Source organism: Indicator indicator, chromosome 11, assembly GCF_027791375.1.
Source record: "Indicator indicator isolate 239-I01 chromosome 11, UM_Iind_1.1, whole genome shotgun sequence".
NCBI lineage: Eukaryota > Metazoa > Chordata > Aves > Piciformes > Indicatoridae > Indicator > Indicator indicator.
In genome coordinates, this window is record NC_072020.1 from 16,739,270 (window position 1) to 16,763,439 (window position 24,170).

Genomic DNA, 24,170 nt, shown 5'->3' on the forward strand with positions numbered 1-24,170 from the left:
AGGTCTACTCAGTGAATTAATGACAGTGACAAACAAACATATAAAACCAACATCTCCACTGAACAGTTTCTAACCATCAGTGAAGCAAGACAGGGCTCCTTTGGCTTTGATTACATGACCATGGCTGTAAAATTGTTGGGTTTTTAGGGATTATTTTAGTTTGAGCCAGCAATTGTTCATAGATTGATGCAGTGGGTTGGGTTGGAAGGGACCTTGAAGATTCATAGAATGGGTTGGTTTGGAAGGGACCTTCAAGATCATCCAGCCCCAACCCCCTGCCATGGGAAGGGACACCTCCCACCAGCCCAGTTTGCTCAAGGCCTCATCCAACCTGGCCTTCAACACCTTCAGGGAGGGGGCAACCACAACCTCCCTGGGCAACCTATTCCTACAGTGTACTTGAAAATAATTCTCAAGCAGGGAGATGATGAAAATCAGATGGACTGAAACTTGGGTTAGAGTGGAAAATTTGTTTCTTCTGGCCTCTTTGTACCACTCAGCAGGGCCAGGGCTTGGGAGAAGAATCAATCATCAAAGCACCAAGGGCTTGGGGAGAAGAATCAGTAAGCAAAGCACAAAGGACACCGTCTCCAACAGTCCCCCAAGAGAGAAGAAAGACTCGAACCTGCTGCAAAACAATGAAATGTTCTGACTAATGGAATAATGGGTGATGGAACAGGTGGAGAGCTGAAAATGCGACAGAAAAGCAGACCTCTTCTTCGAGCTGGACGCCGAGTTGGTGCTGACCCCGGGGGGCATGTCGCTGTAGAACGAGTCGGCCTCACCAGGCTTCTTCACATAGTCACCCTGGGGCATTTGTCTGGAGCACAACAGAGTGCAGAGTCAGAGAGCTTGGGGAGCAGCCAAACACACAGAGGTGTGCACCAGTAGTGGTTTGAAAGCAAGAAGCAAGGTCAGAAGCTTTAGAGAAGCTGTTGACCAGTCACAGTGTACCCAGCAGGGAGGAAGCCCTTGAGAAGCTGGTAACCACCAGCGATGCACTCAGCAGGGAGGAATTCACAGCTTCACAGATTGCATCAGGTTAGAAGGCTCATCAAAGCCCTCAAAGCTCATCTTGTCCAGCCCCACTGCAGTCAGCAGGGACACCTCCAACTACATCAGGCTGCTCAGGGCCACATTAAGTCTGATATTTGAACGTCTCCAGGGATGGGGCCTCAACCACATCTCTAGGCAGCCTGTTCCAGTGTCTCACCACCCTCACTGTGCAGAACTTCCTCCTGATGTCCAACCTACATCTGCCCTGCTCCAATTCCAAACCATTGCCCCTTGTCCTATCCCCACAGGCCCTTCTGAACAGTCCCTCCCCAGCCTTATTGTAGGTCCCCTTCTGATATTGAAATGCAGCTCTAAAGTCTTCAAAGCCCTCCTGTGCTTCCCATGTGGAGAAGTGGGTGATCCTATGATCATAAAATGGTTTGGGCTGGAAAAGCCCTCTCAGATAACCCAATCCAACCATCAACCCAACACCACCGTGGCCACTAAAACATGGCCCAAAGTGCCATGGTCACATGTTTCTTGATGTGGGGTTGGTGGGGAACCAAGGAAGGTTTCACTGAACACCATGATCAGAGTTTATCAAAGTGAATGGTCTGGAGTGGTCCTTGAGATCCTGCATAGCCATGTTCAGACACCTCCAACAGCCCACCACTGTAGGTGGGAAAGGCACCCTGGATGAGGAGCAAGCCCACACCCTGAGCTGAAGCCATGCCTGGATCAAGCATCATCATCATCATGATTTGAGCTCTCTACTATAGACTGTATTGCTTTGATCACATACCTCTGTCTTCTGTAGTTTCTTCCCATGAACAGCAAAAGAAGAAGAGAGAAGAAAGAGTTGTCAGTGTGCAGCTACAGGTGGCCAGTAAGAGAAAAAGAAGTTTTGCTTCACATATCTTTGTAGAAAATATTTCTGCAATCAGCATGCTCAGAACTCCCCCAAATCAGTATCATTGAGGACAAGAAGTCCAAGCTGGTGGCTGCAGCCAGTGCTGAGCTGCAGGTGGGCTCCATGGGGAGTTTCACAGCATGGAAGGGTTGGAAGTGACCTCCAAAGATCATCAAAGGTGCATCCCCCAGAGTTGGGGTTTTCAGCCTGTTCACTGTGAAGCTGCTAGGAAAAGGTGCACTTTGACCTCTACTTCCAAACCCTGACCCCACTGCCTAGGTGTGTCCCAAGAGTAGGCCTCTTGCCCTGCTCACCACAGCCCTTCTGATCCACCCCAGGATGCTCTTGGCCTCTTTGACCACGAGGGCTCATTGCTGGCTCATGGGCATCCTTCTGCCCACCAGCACTCTCAGGTCCTTTTCCTCAGAGCTGCTCTCCGACAGCTCTGGCCCCAACCTCTGCTGCTCCATGAGGTTGTTGGCACAAACATATTTGTACCTGGATTAAAAAAGAAGACAATTTACTTACTTGTAACCCCAACCAGTGATTCCTAGAACGAGAGCCAGCACTAGAATGGTGCCAGCAATAGCCCCTATGATGATGTTTGTGCTGACCACACCTGGAAACACACAAAAGAAGGGGAAAAAGACAAACTTTTAGGAGAAAACCTCCCCAAAGCAGAAAATGCACCTTCAAAAACCTGCCTGCACAACTTGTCCCAGGTTGACTCGTTGTAACCAGAGACATCATCTTCATCACAGAATGGCTCAGGTTGGAAGCCTTAGAGCTCACCTACTCAAACCTCTCCACCAAGGGCAGGGACACCTCTCAACTAGACTCAGCTGCTCAAGGCCTCATCCTACCTGGCCTTGAACACCTCCAAGGAGGAGGCAGCCACAGTCTCCCTGGGCAGCCTATTCCAGAGTCTCACCACCCTCACACTGAAGAACTTCTTCCTCAGATTCAGTTTAACCCTGCTCTGCCTCAGCTTCAAACCATTCTCCCCTGTCCTGTCTCAAGAAAAGTCCCTCTGCAGCCTTCCTGTAGGATCCCTTCAGAGAAGAGAGGGGAGAGAGGACAGAGGTTCCCCATGGTGCACAGTGTTGCATGCTAACTGAAAGAGCAGCAGATCCAGTTTTGCTTTATGCAGTTTGATGAGCTCCAGGAGGATCCAAGTCCTCAGATCCAAGCTTAGCCAGGCATTGGTAAGAAGGTTCCTGAGGTACCTTTCCTGATGGCATCTTTCTCAAAGAAGAGGTGGTCCTTGAGGCGCACGCTGCAGTCCTCTCCTCCCCAGGAGCGGTCGCACACACACTTGAGTTCATTGCTGCACACCTGCAGCCAGGAGAGCAGCGCACAATCAGCTCAGAACATTCAGCAGTCCTCTAATTACTCATGGAGTCATTAAGGCAGGAAAGGACCTTTAAGACCATTGAGTCCAACTGTAACTTAACTACCATGGCTGCTAAACCACATTCGCAAGTGCCATGGCCACATGCTTCTTCAACAGCTCCAGGGAGGGGGTGTCCTCAACCTCCCCAGCATCATTGCCCTGCTCCTGCAGGCCACACCGCTGCTGATCCAGGCCAGGATGCTGGTGGCCTTCTTGGCCACCTGGGCACACCCTGGCTCATCCTCAGCTGCTGTCACCCAGCACCCCCAGGTGTTTCTCTGCTGGGCACTTTCCAGCCACTCTGCCCTAGCCTGGAGCCTTCATGGGGTTGTTGTGACCCAAGTACAGGACCAGCCCTTGGCCTTGCTGAATCTCATCCCAATGGCCTCAGCTCATGGATGCAGCCTGTCCAGGTCCCTCTGCAGAGCCTTCCTGCCCTCCCTCAGACCAACACTGCCTGCAGCTTGGTGTCATCTGCAAACTGCTTGAGGGTGCCTTGATCCCCTCACCCAGCTCATTGCCAAAGACCTTACAGAGAAGATTCAGCAGAAGCAGGCCAGTGGAAGTGACAGGAAGGGGCTGAGTGGTAGAACTTATGCCAAGTGAACACGTCCTCAATGTCCCTCCCTGCTGAAGATGCCTGCTCTGCACCATGTTCCTGTATGTGCCTCGTCCCCCTTTCCTTGTCAGAAACTTCTCCACTATGCAGACTGAATCACAGAATCACAGAATCAGGCAGGTTGGAAGAGACCTCCAAGATCATCAAGTCCAACCAATCACCCAACCCTAACTAATCAACTAGACCATAGACTAAGTGCCTCCTCCAGTCTCTTCTCAAACACCTCCAGGGACACTGACCCCACCACCTCCCTGGGCAGCACATTCCAACGGCCAATATCTCTTTCTGTGAAGAACTTCCTTCTAAGATCAAACCTAAACCTCCCCCTGCACAGCTTGAGACTGTGTCCTCTTCTTCTGCTGGTTGCCTGGGAGAAGAGACCAACCCCCAACTGGCAACAACATCCCTTCAGGGAGCTGTAGACAGCAATGAGGTCTCCCCTAACTGCTCTAGAGTTGTGCTGTGGCTCCCTCAAAGTCCGTGATGGCACCACCCCCCAACAGCAAAACCCAGCCAAAGCAGGCAGGAGGACTGGAGAGCAGAACCTACCCCATGCCCTGAGCAGATGTGTGTGTCCGTGGTGCCGGGGCAGGTGCTGAAGTTGAAGGCCTCTGCGGGGAGGCAGCGATGGTCCAGGCAGAGCATGCTGGGCCCGCACGGTGTCCCGTTCTCCACATAGCCCAGGTCCGTGTCCTCATCCAGCTTCACGTGGCCACCACTGCAAGGCAAGAGAGAGGCCTACACAGACCTGTGCTGGGATTGGATGGAACTGCTTGAGAAACTGGAGGCTGGGCTGCTGCCTTCACTCCTCTCTGGGATATACAGTGCCTGAGGTCAGGAGAGAGCAAGTCTTGGCTTTGAGGCCTTGAGCAAGCTGGGCTGGTGGGAGGTGCTTGGAACCTGGATGATCATCAAGCTCCCTTCCAACCCAACCCATTCTCTGAACCTATGGGGCTTGGAACTGGATGATCATCAAGCTCCCTTCCAACCCAACCCATTCTCTGAACCTATGAATCCCACTGGCCTTAAGATGAAAGAAACCAAACTGTAGCATACCTTCATCAAACACATGTGATGGTGGAAACCAAGACCATTGCTCCTCTGTTAGACCTAGTGGTGGTTTGGCTGCCCAGAGAGGTGGTGGAGTTTCCATCTCTGGAGACATTCCAAACCCACCTGGACGTGTTCCCGTGTGACCTCCTCTAGGTGACCCTGCCTTGGCAGGAGCCTTGGACTGGATGATCTCCAGAGGTCCCTTCCAACCCTCACCCTTCTGTAATTGTGTGAGGGGCTCTGCTCTCTTTCCAGCACTCCCAGTTACCTGCAGTTGTAGACTTTTCCATACTGCAGGACTGATGATGTGATTTCACCATCAAGCTCTCCAAGTCGAGGCACACTGGAGATGTTGGAGCACAGGAGGTATCCACAAAGCACATCCCTGCATTGAGAGAGCAAGCAGAGACCCCCTGAACAGGGAACTCCATGAAACTGGAAAATAGGGTAGGGATTGTCACCCTGACTCAGCACTGGGGAGGCTGCACCTCAAAACCTGGGTTCAGTTTTGAGGTTTCACTCCAAAAAGGACATTGAGGGGCTGGAGCAGGCCCAGAGAAGGGCAAGGAAGCTGGGGAAGGGTCTGGAGAATAGGGCTGGTGAGGAACAGCTGAGGGACCTGGGGGTGTTTAGTCTCGAGGAGGCTGAAGGGAGACCTCATGGCTCTCTACAGCTCCCTGAGAGAAGACGTGGAGTTACAACATGATGGAGACTGAGCACCAACTGGGGAACACCATGCTGGGACGATGCTGCTCTCTTGTCAGACATCTCCTCTCAGCACCCCTTTCCCTCCAGAACCTCCTGCACTGAGGCTGGCTGAAGGAGGCCAAGAGAAGTCTGTTCTGTACAGAGGCTTTTTTTGAACCTCTTCATGCCAGCTAAAAGAAGCAGACCAGGACATCAACCTCCCACCAGCTATCTCCTGACTGGATCAACTCACTGTTTATTGCACTGTATCCAGGAGTCCTTGTCTCTTCCACAGTTCCCCTTCTCAGTCCCTTCAATGTTCAGCTTCTCATAGCAGTACCTGTCAGCAGCTGTCACCTCTGCAAACACAAACAGAGCTCTCCTGAGAACTTTGAAAAGCCAGGGCCTGGGAAGTGGTGATGCACAAGTTCAGCAGGCAGAGCTTTGTCAGTGTCCCATGGCAGCCTCGCAGCACAGCTGAACAAGTGCAGCTGGGGTGATTGAGTGGTGAGCTGGACTCAGAATGGGCTGAAGGACAGAGCTCAGAGGGTCGTGGTCAGTGGGGCAGAGTCTAGTTGGAGGTCAGTGGCTAGTGGTGTCTCCTAAGGGTCAGGACTGGGTGCTGCCCCATTCCATCTATCCCTCAGTGACCTGTGTGAAGGGACAGAGTGGAGCCTCAGGCAGTTTGCTGATGGTGCCAGACTGGGAGCAGTGGCTGACACCCCCCAGGCTGTGCTGCTGTCAGTGTGAGCTGGAGGCTGGAGAGCTGGCTGGGCACAAATCCAGTGAGGTTCAACAAGGGCAAGGGTAGGGTCCTGCAGCTGGGGAAGAACAACCCCATGGACCAGCACAGGCTGGGGGCTGAGCTGCTGGAGAGCAGCTCTGGGGAAAAGGACCAGGCAGTGCTGATGGTTCTGAGGAAGTTTCTCCCATGTTTTCTCCCAGTCAGCAAACAACCCCACATTGAGAACAAAAGCATCCACTCACTGTCACCCCAGATGTATTTACACTGCCGGTCCCTGGTTTTACATCTTCCCCCAAAACAAATACCCTGGAGAGAAGGAAAAGAGACAAAGTTTCAGCTAGGTTGAGCCTCCAGACTCTGGGCCTGGTTTAACAAAGCTTTGCTGCATGCTTACTGCTGAGGCAGCTCACAGCAATTTAGATTGGGTCACTTAAACGAACAAGACACTGGAACAGGTTGGCCAGGGAGGTCCTTGGTGCCCCCTCCAGGGAGGTGTTCAAGGCCAGGCTGGATGAGGCCTTGAGCAAGCTGTGCTGGTGGGAGGTGTCCCTGCCCATGACAGGGGCTTGGAACTGGATGATCCTGAAGGTCCCTTTCAACCCAACCCATTCCAGGATTCCATGAATTTAAAAGCTTAACTCTGGGATATAGCAAGCACCAAAACACAGGAATGGCAGCAGAATTTTCCCAGATCCAAAGATCTTTAAACCAAAATCCATAAAAAGCAATTTTGGGGAAGAGGAGGCTGAGGGGAGACCTCATTGCTCTCTACAGCTCCCTGAAAGAAGGCTGGAGCCAGGTGGGGGTTGGTCTCTTCTCCCTAGGAACAAGTGACAGGAGGAGAGGAAATGGCCTGAAATTGTGCCAGGGGAGGGTTAGGTTGGAGATGAGGAAGAATTTCTTTGGTGCAAGAGCGGTTAGGGATTGGAACAGGCTGCCCAGGGAGGTGGTGGAGTCCCCATTCCTGGAAGTGTTCCAGAAATGTGTGGCCATGGCACTTGCGGACATGGTTTACTGGCCATGGTGGCCTTAGGTAGATTGTTTGCCTCAATGATCTCTTCCAACCTAAACCATTCAGTGAATTTCCAAAAGCAGAAAGAATAAAGTAAGTGCCAATTACCTGCTGGTCATCACAGGAATATCCATCCATCTTATGAATGTTGGGAGAACACTGGAGAGAGAAAAGAACCAAGCGATCACATCTTTGTTGGTGACATGGGCAGTGGGATTGAGGCACCCTCAGCAGCTTTGGGATGACACCAGGCTGTCTGGTGTGGTTGACAGGCTGGAGAGAAGGGGTGGCACCTACAGGGAGTTGGATAGGCTGCAGAGGTGGGCTCAAGCCAACCTCATGTAGTTCAACCAAGCCCAGTGCAAGGTTTCTGGGGCACAAACCCAGGCTGGGCGAGGGGTGGCTCGAGAGCAGCCCTGAGGAGAAAGAGTTGGAGGTGAGAGTAGCAGGACAGGGAGGGGATTCTGTCCCTCTGCTCTGCTCTGCTGAGACCACACCTGGAGTCCTGCATCCAATTCTGGGGCCTCCAGCACAATAAGGACAGGGAGCTGCTGGAGAGGGTCCAGAGGATGCCACCAAGATGATCAGAGGGCTGCAGAGCCTCCCCTACAGGGACAGGCTGAGAGAGTTGGATTGTTCAGCCTGGAGAAGAGAAGGCTGCAGGGAGACCTCAGAACAGCCTTCCAGTACCTGCAGGGGCTGCAGGAGAGCTGGAGGGGGACTTGACAAGGGCTGGGAGTGCCAGGACACAGGGTAATGGCGTTGAACTGGAAGAGGGGAGACTGGGACTGGAGATGAGGAAGAAATTCTTGACAGTGAGGGTGGGGAGACAGGAACAGGTTGCCCAGGAAGGCTGTGGATGCCCCCTCCCTGGAGGGGTTCCAGGAACGTGTGGATATGGCACATCAGGACATGGATTAGTGGTTATGGAGGTGTAGGGTAGAAGGTTGGACTTGATCTTAGAAGGCTTTTCCAACCTATGACCTTAGGGATAGAAGTTTGGGAACTCACCTGACTGGAATTCCCGGTGCAGTTCTCGGCAATGTCACAGTCGTTGACTGCTTCTCGGCACAAAACCCCCTTGGGTTCAAACTGAGAATCACAAAAAGAAGCAAAGGTCAGAAATGGCTATCTTGGCTTCTCCATAGCTTGGTATCTCCATATCTCCTTACAGTTCTAACTGCATCAGAATAGGGACACTGCTGTGTCAGCAACATCATAGCCAGCTGGAGCAGGGCAGGGATTGTCCCCCGGGACACCTGTTCACCAAACCCCAGCTTCCTTGCCCTTCTCTGGACCTGCTCCAGCCCCTCAATGTCCTTCTTGGAGTGAGGGACCCAAAACTGAACCCAGCACTCCAGTGTGGCCTCCCCAGTGCTGAGTGCAGGGGGACAATCCCTGCCCTGCTCCTGCTGGCCACACCATTGCTGATCCAGGCCAGGATGCTGGTGGCCTTCTTGGCCACCTGGGCACACCCTGGCTCATCTCCAGCTGCTGTCACCCAGCACCCCCAGGTCGTTCTCTGCTGGGCAGTTCCTAGCCACATCCTGCAGCCTTCATGTGGTTTTTGGGAGCTGTCCTGATATCTCCTAGGGACGGGAGCTTTGCACTCTTCTGCCTCTGTCTTCACTGGCTCATTTAAAGACCATGGTGGTATTGGGTTGATGGTTGGACTCCATGAACTTAAGAGGTCTTTTCCAACCCAAACCATTGTACCAGTGGCTGCCACTCTCTGTGTAGATGAAGCCTCAGCCCATTTGCAAAAACCATGGAAGCTTAAAGTTGGACTCCATGATCTTAAAGATCTCTTCCAACAGGAACAATTCTATGATTCTAAGCTAAATTTGTTCCTGATGGTCTCAAGTAGGTGCCTGTCTGTCTTGGAAGGTTGAGCAGACCTCCCCCACCTGGCAATCTGCTCCTTTGTTGTATTTCACATTAAAAAGGGGAAGGTGCTGAGGACAGTGGGCACTGTTCCAGCAGAAGCTCTGACTGCTGTTTCTAACAGCAGGCTGAGCACAGCCAGGGACGTGGCCCACAGCTAGCTCTGAATTTCCTTCTCAAGCAGTGAAGTTCTCCAATGTCCACAGACAGAAATAAAAATATCAGAGTGCAGCACAGATGAAATGCCATTAATAATAATGACCATTACTACCAAATGAGCACAAACAACCAGGAGAAGTCATCTTCTGCTGGGCTCTTTAGTCAAGAGCTGGCTAAAATCTTCTCCTTCTGGCCAGGCACTGGCACAGGCTGCCCAGGGAGGTGGTAGAGTCCCCATCCCTGGAGGTGCTCCAGAACTGTGTGGCCATGGCACTTGGGGCCATGGTTTAGTGGCCATGGTGGTGTTGGGTTGATGGCTGGGCTGGATGATTTTGGAGGGCTTTTCCAACCCAAACAAGTCTGTGATTCTCTGACTATTTACTGATGGAGCAGGAAGAACAGGTTGCAGTTTCCAGAGGGCTTGATGCCCTTTGCTCAGTGGGACTTCAGTCAATGCAGCCACATGGAGGCCCAGCTGAAGTTGAGGTCTTTGAGATGAGCACTTCAACAGCTTTGCTAGCTGTGTTCTGAAGGGTTTCATCCTTCTCTCAAGCTCTTTGTTGTGCAATTTTCCCATTCAGTCTCATGGAGCACATCCAGGGCAAGAGGCCAAGGTTTTGGAGAAGAACATGGCTATAGATGAGTGTGGTTATACAAGGGCTGCTATCAAACCTGCTGGAACTTCAACCTGCTGCAGACTTGCCTAAGCCATGCAGGCTTTAATTCACAGCCTCAGATAATCACAGTCACAACCCCAAGATTCCAAGCTTAAAAGACAGAGAAGAGAAGGCTCCAGGGAGGCTTTAGAGCTGCATTTCAGTCTCTGAAAGGGACCTACAGGAAGGCTGAGGAGGGGTTGTTCAGAAGGGCCTGTGGGGATGGGGTGAGGGGCAATGGTTTGAAACTGGAGCAGGGCAGATTTAGGTTGGACATCAGGAGGAAGTTCTGCACAATGAGGGTGGAGAGACACTGGAACAGGTTGCCCAGGGATGTGGTTGAGGCCCCATCCCTGAAGACATTCAAGGTCAAACTTGATGAGGCCCTGGGCAGCCTGCGCTAGCTGGAGGTGTCCCTGCTGCCCACAGAGGGGTTGGACAAGATGCCCTTTGAGGATCCCTTCCCACCCAACGCATCTCTGACTCCACGCTGGCCCCAGACAAAGCGGTTTGCAGGCAGTCTGCAAAGGCAAGCTCTGGAAGAGCAGTGCAGGGTGCCAAGGCTAAGGCGAGGTGCGGTGGGGGGCGCAGGCAGGTGGAGCTGTCGGCAGAGGCGGCCGCGGGGCCGGCGCCTGCCCTTACCCGGCACTTGCGGCAGCAGAGCCCATTGCTGCACTGGGAGCCCGTCGTCAGCGTGCAGGAGCTGCAGCATTCCCCGCCTTCCACGGCACACTCCTGGGGACACAGACACTGGTGAGAGCAGCCCGGCCACAGCAGCTGAGCCCCAAGGGCTCTCACAGCCTCTCCTCTCAGCACGCTGCCCGCACAGGGCTGGAACCAGACTTTAAGCGGCTGGAGGGAGAAAGCTCTCTGGGACCGGAGGCTGCTTTTGCTCTGCAATGCAGGAAGGATGTGCCCTGTGAGGAGAGGCTGAGAGACCTGAGGCTGTTTAGTCTGGAGAAGAGAAGACTTAGAGGGGATTTGATAAATGTCTACAAATATCTGAGGACTGGGTGTCAAGAGGGAGGGGACAGGCTCTTCTCCCTTGCACCCTGTGATAGGACAAGGGTAATGGAAATAAACTACAGCACAGGAGGTTCCACCTCAACATGAGGAGGAATCCCTTCATAGTGAGGGTCACAGGGCATTGGAACAGGCTTCCCAGAGAGGTTGTGGAATCTCCTTCTCTGGAGACTTTCAAGACCCATCTGGATGTGTTCCTATGCGACCTGTGCTAGATGCTATAGTCCTGCTCTGGCAGGTGAGTCGGACTCAATGATCTTCAGAGGTCCCTTCCAACCCCTAACATCCCATGGTCTTATGAATTTGTCTGCCTTCCGTGCCAACCATTCACCAGTGACACTGATCACTGACCACAGCCATGGTCCCACCTAGGGGCTCAGTTTTTTAACACCTTTCAAGGCTTGATTCTGCATAATTGGCTCCCGATTCTCCCACCACCCTTCAGAATTGATGTGGTGATGAAATAAAGGAGCTGGCCTGTGCTTTGTGAAACAGAATGGTGAATCCTTTGGCACAGGATCTTAACATCTCCTGTCCCCCTCCACTGAATGGTCACAGCAGTGCTGGGCAGCACCTAGGCCAGGAGAATCCAGTTGCTAAGGTAAAGGTCCCCAGCACTCACCGCTATGGTGCCACAGTCACACTCCTCTCCATCTTCCACAAAGCCATTGCCACACTCTGGGGGATCAAGAAGCTGTGGAGCAAAACCAGAAATCAAGGGACAAGTCTCACCTAGAGCAGTCATTGCCACACTCTGCTCAACCTGGCTTCTCAGCTACTACTTTGTTGATTGTTTGCCTCACTGCTCTAAACAAGTTTTGGTCACATCTAGTGCATGCAGGAGACTCATGGAGGGGGTTGTAAAAGTGACCCAGCCATGGACTGACTTGGCACAGGCTGCCCAGGGAGGTGGTGGAGTCCCCATCCCTGGAGGTGTTCCAGAAATGTGTGGCCATGGCACATAGGGCCATGGTTTAGTGGCCATGGTGGTGTTGGGTTGCTGGTTGGACTGGATGACCTCGGAGGGCTTTTCCAGTCCAAACAATTCTGTGATTCCCTGGCTTGAGGCTGTCTATGCAGAGGTGACCCATGGGGAGCTGTGTAGACAGCTCAGCCTCAAGCTGTCTGTCAGCCATAGACCAAACAGGGCAGGGCTGCACCATGCAGAGAATCAAACCCTGAGCTGAGCCTTGGAATCCCTCACCAAACCCTATGTCCTGCGTCTCAGCCAACCATGACTCAGTTGCCCAGGGAATTAAGAGAAAAAGAAGTTTTGAATTTAGAGATGGTCCACAGGAGGCCACCAAGTTGATCAGAGGGCTGGAGAACCTCTGCTAAGGGGACAGGCTGAGAGAGTTGAGGTTGTTCAGCCTGGAAAAGAGATGGTTCCAGGGAGACCTTAGAGCAGCCTTCCAGTACCTGAAGGGGCTCCAGGAGAGCTGGAGAAGGAATTTGGACTAAGGCATGGGGTGACAGGACAAGAGGTAATGGCTTCAGACTGGAAGAAGCTGGATTGAGATGGGCCACAAGGAAGCAATTCTTGCCCATGAGGGTGGTGAGGCACTGGGACAGGTTGCCCAGAGGTGTTGTGGAGGTTCCAAGTCCGTAATTGTTCAAGGCCAGGCTGGATGAGGCCTTGAGCAAGCTGGGCTGGTGGGAGGTGTCCCTGCCTATGGCAGGAGGTTGGAACTGGATGCTCTTGAAGGTCCCTTCCAGCCTATACCACTCTGACCATGTGAAATCAGTTCAGCAGGACATTGGATTTCTAATGCTCAGAACAATTTGCAGAAAGGATGGTTCTAGATTAAAGCCTGTGGGTCATAAACCTACTGATCAAAAAGGTATTGAAATATCAGTTCCTAACTGCTCTGAACTAAAATGCAGACATTTGATATTGAGAAATATCAACACAGAATGCTAGAATGGGTTGGGCTGGAAAAGACCTTCAAGATCATCCAATTCCAGCCCCCCTGCCATGGGCAGGGACACCTTCCCCAGCCCAGCTTGCTCCAGGCCTCATCCAACCTGGCCTTGAACACCTCCAGGAGGGGCACACACAGCCTCCCTGGGCATTTTCCAGATGTTATTTTTTCTGAACATGATAATTTCTATTCTGTTTCACTCTGGTTTGAGTGCTGAGGTGATGCTCACCTTGGTTGGTTTATTGAAGAGGCAGGCTCCCCCTCCATTGTTTAAAAACTCATGGTACTCCTCAATGTCACACTTGGAGAACTTGCTTGGCAGATAATACCTGCAGAGAGACAAGGCAGCATTCCTTTAGGGCTCCTTTCTTCACTGCTTTTGGAACTGCTTTTTCTCTTTTCTTTCCCTTTTAAAAGCAGAGGAGAAATAATCTTTGATCCTTCAGCAAAACTCCAGAAACACAGCCTCCAGAATTAGCCTCCCTGCTGGTGTCTCTGATTTGTAAATCATTCAAGTAGGTGACAAAACTATGCACAATGACACAAAATTCCCAGAAAGGGAGAGGTCTAAACCATTCTGTCAAGTTTTTTGATGCCAAATAGCTCAAATCTGACTGCACACTGCCTGGAGCTCACAGACAGAACCTGCTCTAGAGAGGTCTAAACCATTGCACCAATTTCCTTCATGCCAAAAAGCTCAAATTCACAGCTTCACAGATTGCATTGGGTTGGAAGGGACCCCCAAAGATCATCCTGTCCAAACCCTCTGCAGACAGCAGGGACATCCTCCACTAGAGCATCTTGCTCAGGGCCACATCAAGTCTGATCTTGAATGTCTTCAGGGACAGGGTCTTGACCTGGACAACCTGTTCCAGTGTCTCACCACCCTCACTGTGCAGAACTTCTTCTGATGTCCAACCTAAATCTGCCCTGCTCCAATTCCAAACCATTGCCCCTCGTCCTATCCCCACAGGACCTTCTGGACAGTCCCTTTCTGTAGGTCCCCTTCAGATACTGAAATGCAGCTCTGAAGTCTAACTCTCACGACACAGTTACTGCTTCTCACAAACACCACCTGCTTCCCTCAGCCTCTCAGGAACAGGTTCATTCCTTCCTGCAGACACTGCAGAAGACAAAGCTTGCTGCTGGCTCATTCCCTCCTCAGATGAAATTGCTGCCCTCTAGACACAGACGAAAGATTCCTGCAGGAACACTGGAAATGAGACATGATTAGGAAACCTGACCACAGGATCTCAAGAATGGGGATGGGTCTCTGCCCCTACACCTCAGCAGCAAGCTGGCAGGAGCAAAGCAGCTGAGCATGCTCCTGCCTCTCTGCAGTGCCCTGGCTGGGCTGCTAATCCTGAGCTCTGGGAGCTAAATCAGCACAACCCTCCCATTAGCTCCCTTCTCACATTTCTATGACAGGAGCTTCTCTGCACATCTGATGCACCTAACACCTTCCTTTCTGCAAACTGGTCAGCCTGGAGAAGGTTCCAGGGGGACCTTAGAACAGCCTTACAGTACCTGAAGTATGGAGAACTGGGCAGGGACTTTTGACAAGGGCTGGGAGTGACAGGATGAGGAGCAATGGCTTTGAGCTGGGAGAGGGGAGATTGAGACTGGAGGTGAGGAAGAAATTCTTGACAGTGAGGGTGGGGAGACACTGGAACAGGTTGCCCAGGGAGCTTGTGGTTGCCCCTCCCTGGAGGTGTTCAAGGCCAGGTTAGATGAGGCCTTGAGCAATCTGGGCTGGTGGGAGGTGACCCTGCCCATGGCAGAGGGTTGGGGCTGGATGATCTTGAAGCTCCCTTCCAGCCCAAACTATTCTGTGATTCACAGAAAATATTCTGCTGAAGCCCCAAAGGGGCTCACACCTCTCCTCTGTGTCACAAGCTGTCCACAGAGGTTGTGGAGTCTTCTACTCTGAAGACTTTCAAGCCCCAGCTGGATGTGTTCCCATGTGACCTGCTGTGGGTGACCCTGCTCTGGCAGTGGGGTTGGACTGGATGATCTCCAGAGGCCCCTTACAACCCCACCATTCAGTGACTCTATGCAGACAGTGTCCTCCAGTCACAGGCCTTACCCAGTGTCTCCCATGATGCATCCAGACCAGGTGTCCTCACACTTACACTCACCTGACAATGAAAACAAATTAAAATGATGACATACTGAGTCTTGTGAGCCCCAAATCAAACTTTCCTTACCACACAGCCCACCTGGGTCCAACTGCCTTTATTTAAACACAAGGTGAAAAGCATCATTTGCTGGTTCCCTGCACACCTGCACGTATCAGTGCATGCTGAGAAGCTTCCTTCCAAAACCCATGGATGTTCCTACACCCTCTTGAGCTTTGAACACATGTTCTGCTCTTCCTTTGTGTTCTGACCTGCTGACTGCAGGCAGTTGGACTGGATGACCTTTGGAGGTCCCTTCTGACCCAAACTGAGCCAGACTTTGTGACTTAGGGGAAACTGCAGTGTCAGCTTCCTGCACTTGCAAACCCTGAGTCAGCACTTCCTGCTGCCCCATTACTCACCTGGATGGAGAGCAGAGCTGAGGAGAAGGACTTGGGGGTGCTGGGTGAGGAGCAGCTCCCCATGAGCCAGCAATGTGAGCTGGCAGCCCAGAAACCAACCCTGTGCTGGGCTGCATCCAAAGCAGTGTGGGCAGCAGGGGCAGGGAAGGGATTCTGCCCCTCTGCTCTGCTGAGACCACACCTGCAGTGCTAGGGCCAGCTCTGGAGCCCCCAGCACAAGAAGGACATGGACCTGATGGAGCAGGTCCAGAGGAGGCCACCAAGGTGATCAGAGGGCTGGAGAACCTCCCCTATGGGTACAGGCCGAGAGAGTTGGAGCTGTTCAGCCTGCAGAAAAGGAGGCTCCAGGTAGAGCTTAGAGCAGCCTGCCGGGATTGGAAGAGAGCCTCCAGGAGAGCTGGTGAGGGACTTTTGACAGGACAAGGGGTATCTAAAGCATTGCAGTGAAACAGGGTTCAATGAGAAGCTGAACACCAAGGTTACAGCAGAGAGCTGCTAGCGGTAGGGTGGCAAAGAAAGGAGATTTTTGTAACCAACAAGAGGAGTAAGAGATCTGGGTAACCTACAAGAAGAGTAAGAGAGCTGGAAAATCAACAAGAGGAGTAAGACACCTGGGTCACCTACAGGATGATGAGATTTTTATTTTGAGACAGAGTGCCAAAGCAAGCAGCCTTACCACTTAGAAGTTTTCTTCTGTCTGAGAAGATGCCAATGTTTTGGGCCAGGGTCTGGGCCAGGGTGACTGCCATCAGGTCTGGTTTTCCAAACTGCCAGAGAAAAGCAAAGCAGGAAGAGCAATCAGTTCATAGCTTCATGGATTCCATGGAATGGTTTAGGTTGGAAGGAACCTTCAAGATCATCCAGTTCCAACCCCCTGCCATGGGCAGGGACACCTCCCACCAGCCCAGCTTGCTCCAGGCTTCATCCAACCTGGCCTTGAACACCTCCAGGGAGGGGCCATCCACAACCTCCCTTGGCAACCTGTTCCAGTGTCTCCCCACCCTCACTGTCAAGCATTTCTTCCTCCTCTCTAGTTTCAATCTCCCCTCTTCCAGTCTGAAGCCACCACCCCTCATCCTGTCATTCCCAGCCTCAGTCCCTCCACAGCTCTCCTCTTCAGGTACTGGAAGGCTGCTCCAAGCTCTCTCCAGAGCTGCAGGCTCCTCTAAGGTAACCCCAGAGCTGCAGGCATCTCAGATACAACGGAAGCTTTCCTCATTCCTCATAATGGACAAGTGAGGAAAACTAAACACTGGCTATGGATAAGTAACAGCAAGGAGGGATGACAGAACATTGCAGAAGCTGCTGGGAAGTGAATTTCCATCCCCAGTTGACTTTCCTCACTGGTACATCCCTTCTACAGAGCTGCACTAAGCTCATCAGCAGAGAAGCAGCCCAGATGTGCTGCAGCCCAGGTCTGTGGTGCTGAACGCAGACAGGACCCCACCACTCCCTGCTCAGAGCAGTGTCCCTCCCTACCTCGTTGACTCCTCCTCCCTTCAGCAAGGAGCAGATGCCACCAGTGTGGGCCACCCCACTCCGACTGCTCTGGAATCGGCTTCCCCTGGCACAAGAAGGAAAAGACAAGGAAGTTTATCCTGCTGGCTCCAGCAGCTTTGCATCTCCCCATCCCAGCTTTGTTCCTTCTGGTTTCCAGTTGGGAAACTGCTGTTTGCAAATGCTGGCTGCCACCAGGATGCTGCAAACGATGAACAAGAGGGGAAACAAAGAGAGAAGGCAATGTGAAAACCAGATGGCCCCTGGCAAACCTCTCATCAGAGATCATCTCCAGGAAGGGGACACTACCTTCCCTCCTCCCTGTCAGACTCCCTGATAGGAGAGCATAAGAAGGAGACTATTCTGCCAAACCACGTGGATCTCACCAGCCTTCTGTTGGGTTAGAAGGAACCCTCAAAGCTCATCTTGTCCAACCCCCTGCAGTCAGCAAGGACACCTCCAACTAGATCAGGCTGCCCAGGGCCACAGCAGGTCTGATCTTGAACGTCTCCAGCCAGAGGATCTCCCCTCAGCCCTCTCTTTGTAACCACTGTCCCATCACACCAGCCAACCTCACCTCCAAGCCTGGCCATGCCTCACTCACAAACATAGCTTTAGAAACTGAAGCTGCTAAGCCATCTGTGAATGCAAAGATTTCAGCACCAGTGGTGGTGGTGCTATGGACAGCACTGGACTTTGTCTTGTGGTCACATAGGGTCCCAACCCAAAGCAAACAGGGTCACCTTGTGTCCTGGCCAATCCACAAACATCCAAAGGAAGAAGGCTTCCCCCAAAGCCCTTTGCAATATCCCCAGAGGAGACACATGAAGAATCAGAGAGCCTGATTCTCACTTTGCAGATGAAGAAATGACCACAGAGGCAGCAAGAGCTGCAGGTGGTGCTTGCAGGCCTCCCCAGCTCTCCTCTCAGCAGACAGAGACAGTGATGAGGCACATGCCAAAGCTCTGAGAGAGTGGGTGCTGGGTTGGGTATCCTGGCACCCTACCAGGGCCATGGGAAAGTGAGGTGTTTAGGTCAAGTTTACTCATATGGGGTCCTACAACAGTCAGCAGAGAGATAGAGAGATACATAATCAGTCTAGAGAGAGACAAAGATTCCTAGAGAGGCAGAAAGCTCTCTTCTGTGTTTTGTAGGTGTGTTTCATCACTCCAGTTTGAAAGCAATGAAGATGTGGAGAAGAAAGCAGCATTCCTCTCAGCTGCTTCTTCTTAGAGCACACTTCTCTCTGAAGAGCAAACTCTGCTGAAGATCTAAACCACTGCAGGAGCCCTGCAGCATGCAGGTCACTCAGCAAAGCAAAGCAGGACACCTCACTGATTTCAAAGCCAGTGGTCAGAGATTCACAGAATGGGTTGGGTTGGAAGGGACATCATCTAGCTCCAACCCTGCTGCCATGGGCAGCAACACACCTTCCACTAGACCACTGCACAACAGGGCTGTCCATGCTCTGCTGCCACCCCGTGAGGGGGAGTCATGCCTGACCTTGCAGGCAGGGTGCCTGCAGAGCAGGTCACTGCAGAGGACAACCAAGCTGCACACCCCTTGCAGCGTGGGTTTAGCGCATTCACACCCCCAGCCGTGCTGGCAGCCGCTCTGTGCATTCCCTCTGCCTCACCTCCCCAGCAGAAACTCTCTTTGCTGAGTTACTGCAAAGAGACTACACAGGCACCAGAAAGCAGATGATGTGGGGAGCAAGGAAAGACAGAGAAGGCCCCAGCCCAGTAAGGACCCCCCAGGAGGTTACGTACGAGAAGAGGTGCACGGCGTCGCTCTTCTCCCGGATGAAATCCCTCCTGTACTTCATGAACTCCCGCAGGGTCACCAAGGGGTTTTCAGATATGGTGAACTTGTTGTCAGTAGCCCAGGTTTCCATGGCAACCAAGACGATCCTGGTGTTAAGCTGTTCTTTGTATATCTGGGGTATTAACAGAGCGAAGAAACAGATCCTGTCAGGCAGAGGCAAGGTGAGGCTTACCCCTGTCAGCAGCAGCTTGGCATTGATACACAAACATTGAGCTGCTTCTGCCATGCTGTGGGTGCTCCCAGGTGACTTTGTCTCCCTTCAAACCAACAAACACACACAAAAACCCAACACACACAAATACCACCCTAAACCCCAACAAACACACAGAAACCAAACACACACACTCAAATACCACCCTAAACCCCAACAAACACACAGAAACCAAACACACACACTCAAATACCACCCTAAACCCAACAAACACACAAAACCAAACAACACACAATACACCAAACCCAACAACACAAAACCAACACACACACAAATACACAAACCAACAAAAACAAACCAAACAACACATACACCCAAACACAACACACAAAACAAACAAACACATCAAACACCAAACAACAAACACAAAACAAACACACACAAATACCACCCTAAACCCCAACAAATACACAAAACCAACAAACACACTCAAATACCACCCTAAACCCCAACAAACACACAGAAACCAAACAAACACACTCAAATACCACCCTAAAACCCAACAAATACACAGAAACCAAACAAACACACTCAAATACCACCCTAAAACCCAACAAACACACAGAAACCAAACAAACACACTCAAATACCACCCTAAACCCCAACAAATACACAGAAACCAAACAAACACACTCAAATACCACTCTAAACCCCAACAAATACACAGAAACCAACCAAACACACTCAAATACCACCCTAAACCCCAACAAATACACAGAAACCAAACAAACACACTCAAATACCACCCTAAACCCCAACAAATACACAGAAACCAAACAAACACACTCAAATACCACTCTAAACCCCAACAAATACACAGAAACCAACCAAACACACTCAAATACCACCCTAAACCCAACAAATACACAGAAACCAAAACAAACACACTCAAATACCACCCTAAACCCCAACAAATACACAGAAACAAACAAACACTCAAACACCAAACCCAAATACACAAACCAAACAACACACAAAACACTACAAAAACACACAAACAAACACACTCAAATACCACCCTAAAATCCAACAAACACACAAATACCAAACAAACACACTCAAATACCACCCTAAAATCCAACAAACACACAGAAACCAACCAAACACACTCAAATACCACCCTAAACCCCAACAAACACACAGAAACCAAACACACTCAAATACCACCCTAAAACCCAACAAACACACAGAAACCAAACAAACACACTCAAATACCACCCTAAACCCCAACAAACACACAGAAACCAACCAAACACACTCAAATACCACCCTAAACCCCAACAAACACACAGAAACCAACCAAACACACTCAAATACCACCCTAAATACCAACAAACACAGACCAAACAAACACAAATACTACCCTAAAACCCAACAAAACCACACAAACTCAACAAACACCAGAAAACCCCCCAACACACACAGAGAAAATCAAACCTTAAACCCAACAGACACAGAAAACCCCCAACATACAGAAAAATCAAACCTGGGCAACTTGCTCTAGGGCTCTGTCACCCTTAAATTACAGAAGTTCCTGCTCACATTTACATGAGCTTCTGATGTTCCAGTTTGTGCCCCTTGCCCCTTGTCCTGTCCCTGGGCACCGCTGAGCAAAGCCTGGTCCCATCCTGCTGCCACCCACCCTTGCAGTATTGATCAGCACTGATCAGATTAAGCAAACTGTGTCCTTCTGCAGAATGCCCTGACCTGAGAGCCCCTGCATGTCCCAGCAGGAGAACCACAGGCCAAGCTCCCAGGCAGAGAAGCCCCCAGCTGAGGAGTACTCACCAGGTCTGCCATGTTCACCACTGACTTGGCGTAGCTGTTGGTGTGGCCAACTGACAGGCGGTGCTTCTTACACTGCAAACACACACACAGGGGACTGACACACACAGCATGGGCACAGGGTGCTGGGGCTACAAAGGGACCTCTGGAGATCAGCCAACCCAACCCCCCTGCCAGGACAGGGTCACCCAGGAACACATCCAGATGGGGCTTGAGAGTCTCCAGAGAAGGAGACTCCACAACCTCTCTGGGCAGCCTGCTCCAGGCTTCCAGCACCCTCACACCAAAGAAGTTTTTCCTCATGTTGAGGTGGAACCTCCTGGGTTCCAGTTTGTGTCCATTGCCCCTTGTCCTGTCACAGGACACCACTGAAAAGAGCCTGGCCCTTTCTTTTTGCCCCCCACTCTTCAGATACTGATCAGCATTGATCAGATCCCTTCTCAGGCTGCTCTTCTCCAGCTTAACAGCCCCAGGGCTCTCAGCCTTTCCTCTACCACCTCCCTGGGCAGCCTGTGCCAGACCTTGAGAACCTTTTCAGTCAAGAAGTTTCTTCTAATTTCTAACCTAAACCTCTTCTGGTGCAACTTGAGGCCATTTCCTCTCTTCCTGTCACTTGTTCCAGGGAAGAAGAGACCAACTCCTACCTGGCTGCAGCTTCCTCTCAGGAAGCTGTAGAGAGCCAAAAGGTCTCCCCTCAGCCTCCTCTTTTCCAGGCTGAACAACCCAATTGTTGGTGAAATTCCCTTGCCAAAATTCAGAAGCAGCTTCAGCCATGGTTAAGGAGGCCACAAGCGCTGCTCTTAAGGCCACACTCACTTCCTTCTGACCCCACCCTGCTCTTTATCGTTTGCTTTTGTGGAGCAGTTGAGGTGGTCTGCTGCTGGGCAGTGGAAGCTGCTGCAGTGTGCCAGCCTTACCATCAGGTGGTCATTCACAATCATTAACTCAATGTATTTGGTCTCCTCTTCAACCTTCCGTGGGATCTGACGGACCTACAGAGAGAGCACAACTGCCAGAGTACAACAGAGAGGAACTGAGACCTGGAGATGGCTCCAGACACCAAAGTTCTCATGCCTACAGTTTTTCTCCTGTCTTAATTCTGGTCTCAGATGTTGAAAGAACTTCTGGTGCTTAGCTGAATCACTTCAAACAATTCTTTACCCTCCAGCAGGACAATTCCATGACCTTGAAGGCCATAACATCAAGTCTTTCAACACATCTAATTCCCAGATTGGGTGGTTTCAAAGAAGACCCTCAGGAGGGCCTTTACCTCTAAAAATGGCCCCAAACTTTGGGTCTGTTCCAGGGAGAAAAGGTCTCCTCCTGTATTCCTCAGGAAAAATCTTTGTGACCATTCTGTTCTTCAGCCTCACACTGACAGGTTCCCACCACAAGCATTTAGAAGGATTTATGGCTGTGTCCTGCTCTTTCTGGGGCTTCCAGGAGACTTCTCACATCATTCCGAAACACAGAATAATGGCAAGATGGCAGAGAGGTAGCAAACCACCTGCTGCAAAGGGAGACCCTCCAGAAGGACTTCTGAAACTTCCCCAACATCATTCTCACTTCTCTTTTGCTTCTGAGAACCTGTGTTGGGTCACAGATACACAGAATAGCTTGGGGTGGAAAGGACCTTCAAGATCATCCAGTTCCAACCCCCTGCCATGGGCAGGGACATCTCCCACCAGCTCAGCTTGATCCAGGCCTCATCCAACCTGGCCTTCAACATCTCCAGGGAGGGAGCATACTCCAGAGAGGGTGAGTGAATGGTGAGTGAATGCTTTGTCCACCTGGACAAATGAATGGAGCAAGCACAAAGCATCCTTAGTGGCCCTTAGTGACTCCCAAGCCAGCAGCTTGGCACATACCTGCCTTTTCCTTCGTTTGTGCCTTGGCTTTGCAATAAACTCCTGTGCTGTGGTGTTCATGTGCCAGAACTCTGAGCAGAAAACACAAACACAGGGAAGGTGACAAGAACATCAAAGACTGCTTGGGGTTGGAAGGGACCTTCGGGATCATCTAGTTCTAACCTCACCCCCACCATGGGCAGGGACACCTCCCACTAAACCAGGCTGCTCAAGGCCCCAGCCAACCTGACCTTTCAACACTGCCAAGCTTGAAGCCTTCACAGCTTCTTTGGACAACCTGTCCCAGTGCCTCACCACCCTCATGGGCAAGAATTGCTTCCTCCATGGCTCATCTCAATCAAGCTCCTTCCAGTCTGAAGCCATCACCCCTCATCCTGCCACTCCAAGCCTTTGTCAACTCCCCAGCTCTCCTGTAGCCCCCTTCAAATCCTGGCAGGCTGCTCTGAGGTGTCCCTGGAGCCTTCTCTTCTCCAGGCTGAACAACCCCAACTCTCTCACCCTGTATCCATAAGAAAGGTTCTCCAGCCCTCTGATCATCTTGGTGGCCTTCTCCGGCCCTGCTCTCAAAGTTCCATGTCCATGTGTTGGGGGCTCCAGAGCTGGACACAGGACTGCAGGTGTAGTCTTAGCAGAGTAGAGGGGGGCAGTGTGGCCCATCAGTGCCCCTGCTGCCACATGACAGCAGCAGGACCTTCCTCCACACATCAGCTGTGGCAACAACTCATTGCTGCACACCTCCAGCTAGAAAGGAGGCCACGTGGGATGCTTCCCAGGAATTGGGTTCTCATTAGAAACCCTTCTGGTGATCATCTGGCTCTGCTGAGACAGCTGATCTGGGGGTGTCAGGCTTCAGAAGGCATCACAGATGTTCTACACCAACACCTGACCCACACTGGGCCTGGGGTATTCTTAGCACAGGACTTCCATGGAGTGACTCAGAGGCAGCAGCCAGGAGAGCTTTCCCAACAGCTTCCTAAATTCATTAGCAGAGCAGGGAGGGCAGAATTAATTCTCTAAGGAGATTACAGTCACAAAGCCAAAGATCCTGCAGTTGGGAGAACCCTGAGGAAATTCTGGCAAAGCTCATTCTCCACACAGGGTTCTTCCCTGCTAATTCCTCTGGGTCTTCTTCATCTTCTCACACCTCTAATCATAAGCACCAAGAGATTTATTCGTGGGCCAAACCCCTTTCACCAAATCTGTTCTTGGCTGCTCACTGGAAGGGGCACACAATAAAGGAAGCAGAACCACAAGATAGAAGCAGAGAGGTCTTGAGACTTAGAGAATCATAGAATGGTTAGGGTTGGAGAAGAACTTTAAGCTCATCCAGCCCAACCATTCTCTAACTCTGCTAAGGCTGGGGCTAAGCCATGGCCCTCAGCACCAC

At 51.5% G+C, this 24,170-nt stretch overlaps 1 protein-coding gene across 1 annotated transcript in view; it reads right to left on the reverse strand.

Moving 5' to 3' along the window:
- ADAM22 (ADAM metallopeptidase domain 22) overlaps positions 1–24,170 on the reverse strand; it is a 75,999-nt gene that overhangs the window by 15,957 nt on the left and 35,872 nt on the right. Inside the window, exons 8-27 of the mRNA XM_054385087.1 lie at positions 22,784–22,854; positions 21,833–21,907; positions 20,919–20,990; positions 18,865–19,031; positions 17,078–17,162; positions 16,275–16,365; positions 15,146–15,197; positions 13,289–13,388; positions 11,760–11,831; positions 10,757–10,849; positions 8,427–8,507; positions 7,524–7,574; positions 6,646–6,709; positions 5,912–6,017; positions 5,240–5,356; positions 4,468–4,636; positions 3,133–3,241; positions 2,435–2,525; positions 1,799–1,816; positions 626–820 (exon numbers count right to left, since the gene is read on the reverse strand). Coding sequence (XP_054241062.1) covers positions 626–820; positions 1,799–1,816; positions 2,435–2,525; positions 3,133–3,241; positions 4,468–4,636; positions 5,240–5,356; positions 5,912–6,017; positions 6,646–6,709; positions 7,524–7,574; positions 8,427–8,507; positions 10,757–10,849; positions 11,760–11,831; positions 13,289–13,388; positions 15,146–15,197; positions 16,275–16,365; positions 17,078–17,162; positions 18,865–19,031; positions 20,919–20,990; positions 21,833–21,907; positions 22,784–22,854 — 1,879 coding nt within the window. The remainder of the gene's footprint in view (positions 1–625; positions 821–1,798; positions 1,817–2,434; positions 2,526–3,132; positions 3,242–4,467; positions 4,637–5,239; positions 5,357–5,911; positions 6,018–6,645; positions 6,710–7,523; positions 7,575–8,426; positions 8,508–10,756; positions 10,850–11,759; positions 11,832–13,288; positions 13,389–15,145; positions 15,198–16,274; positions 16,366–17,077; positions 17,163–18,864; positions 19,032–20,918; positions 20,991–21,832; positions 21,908–22,783; positions 22,855–24,170) is intronic.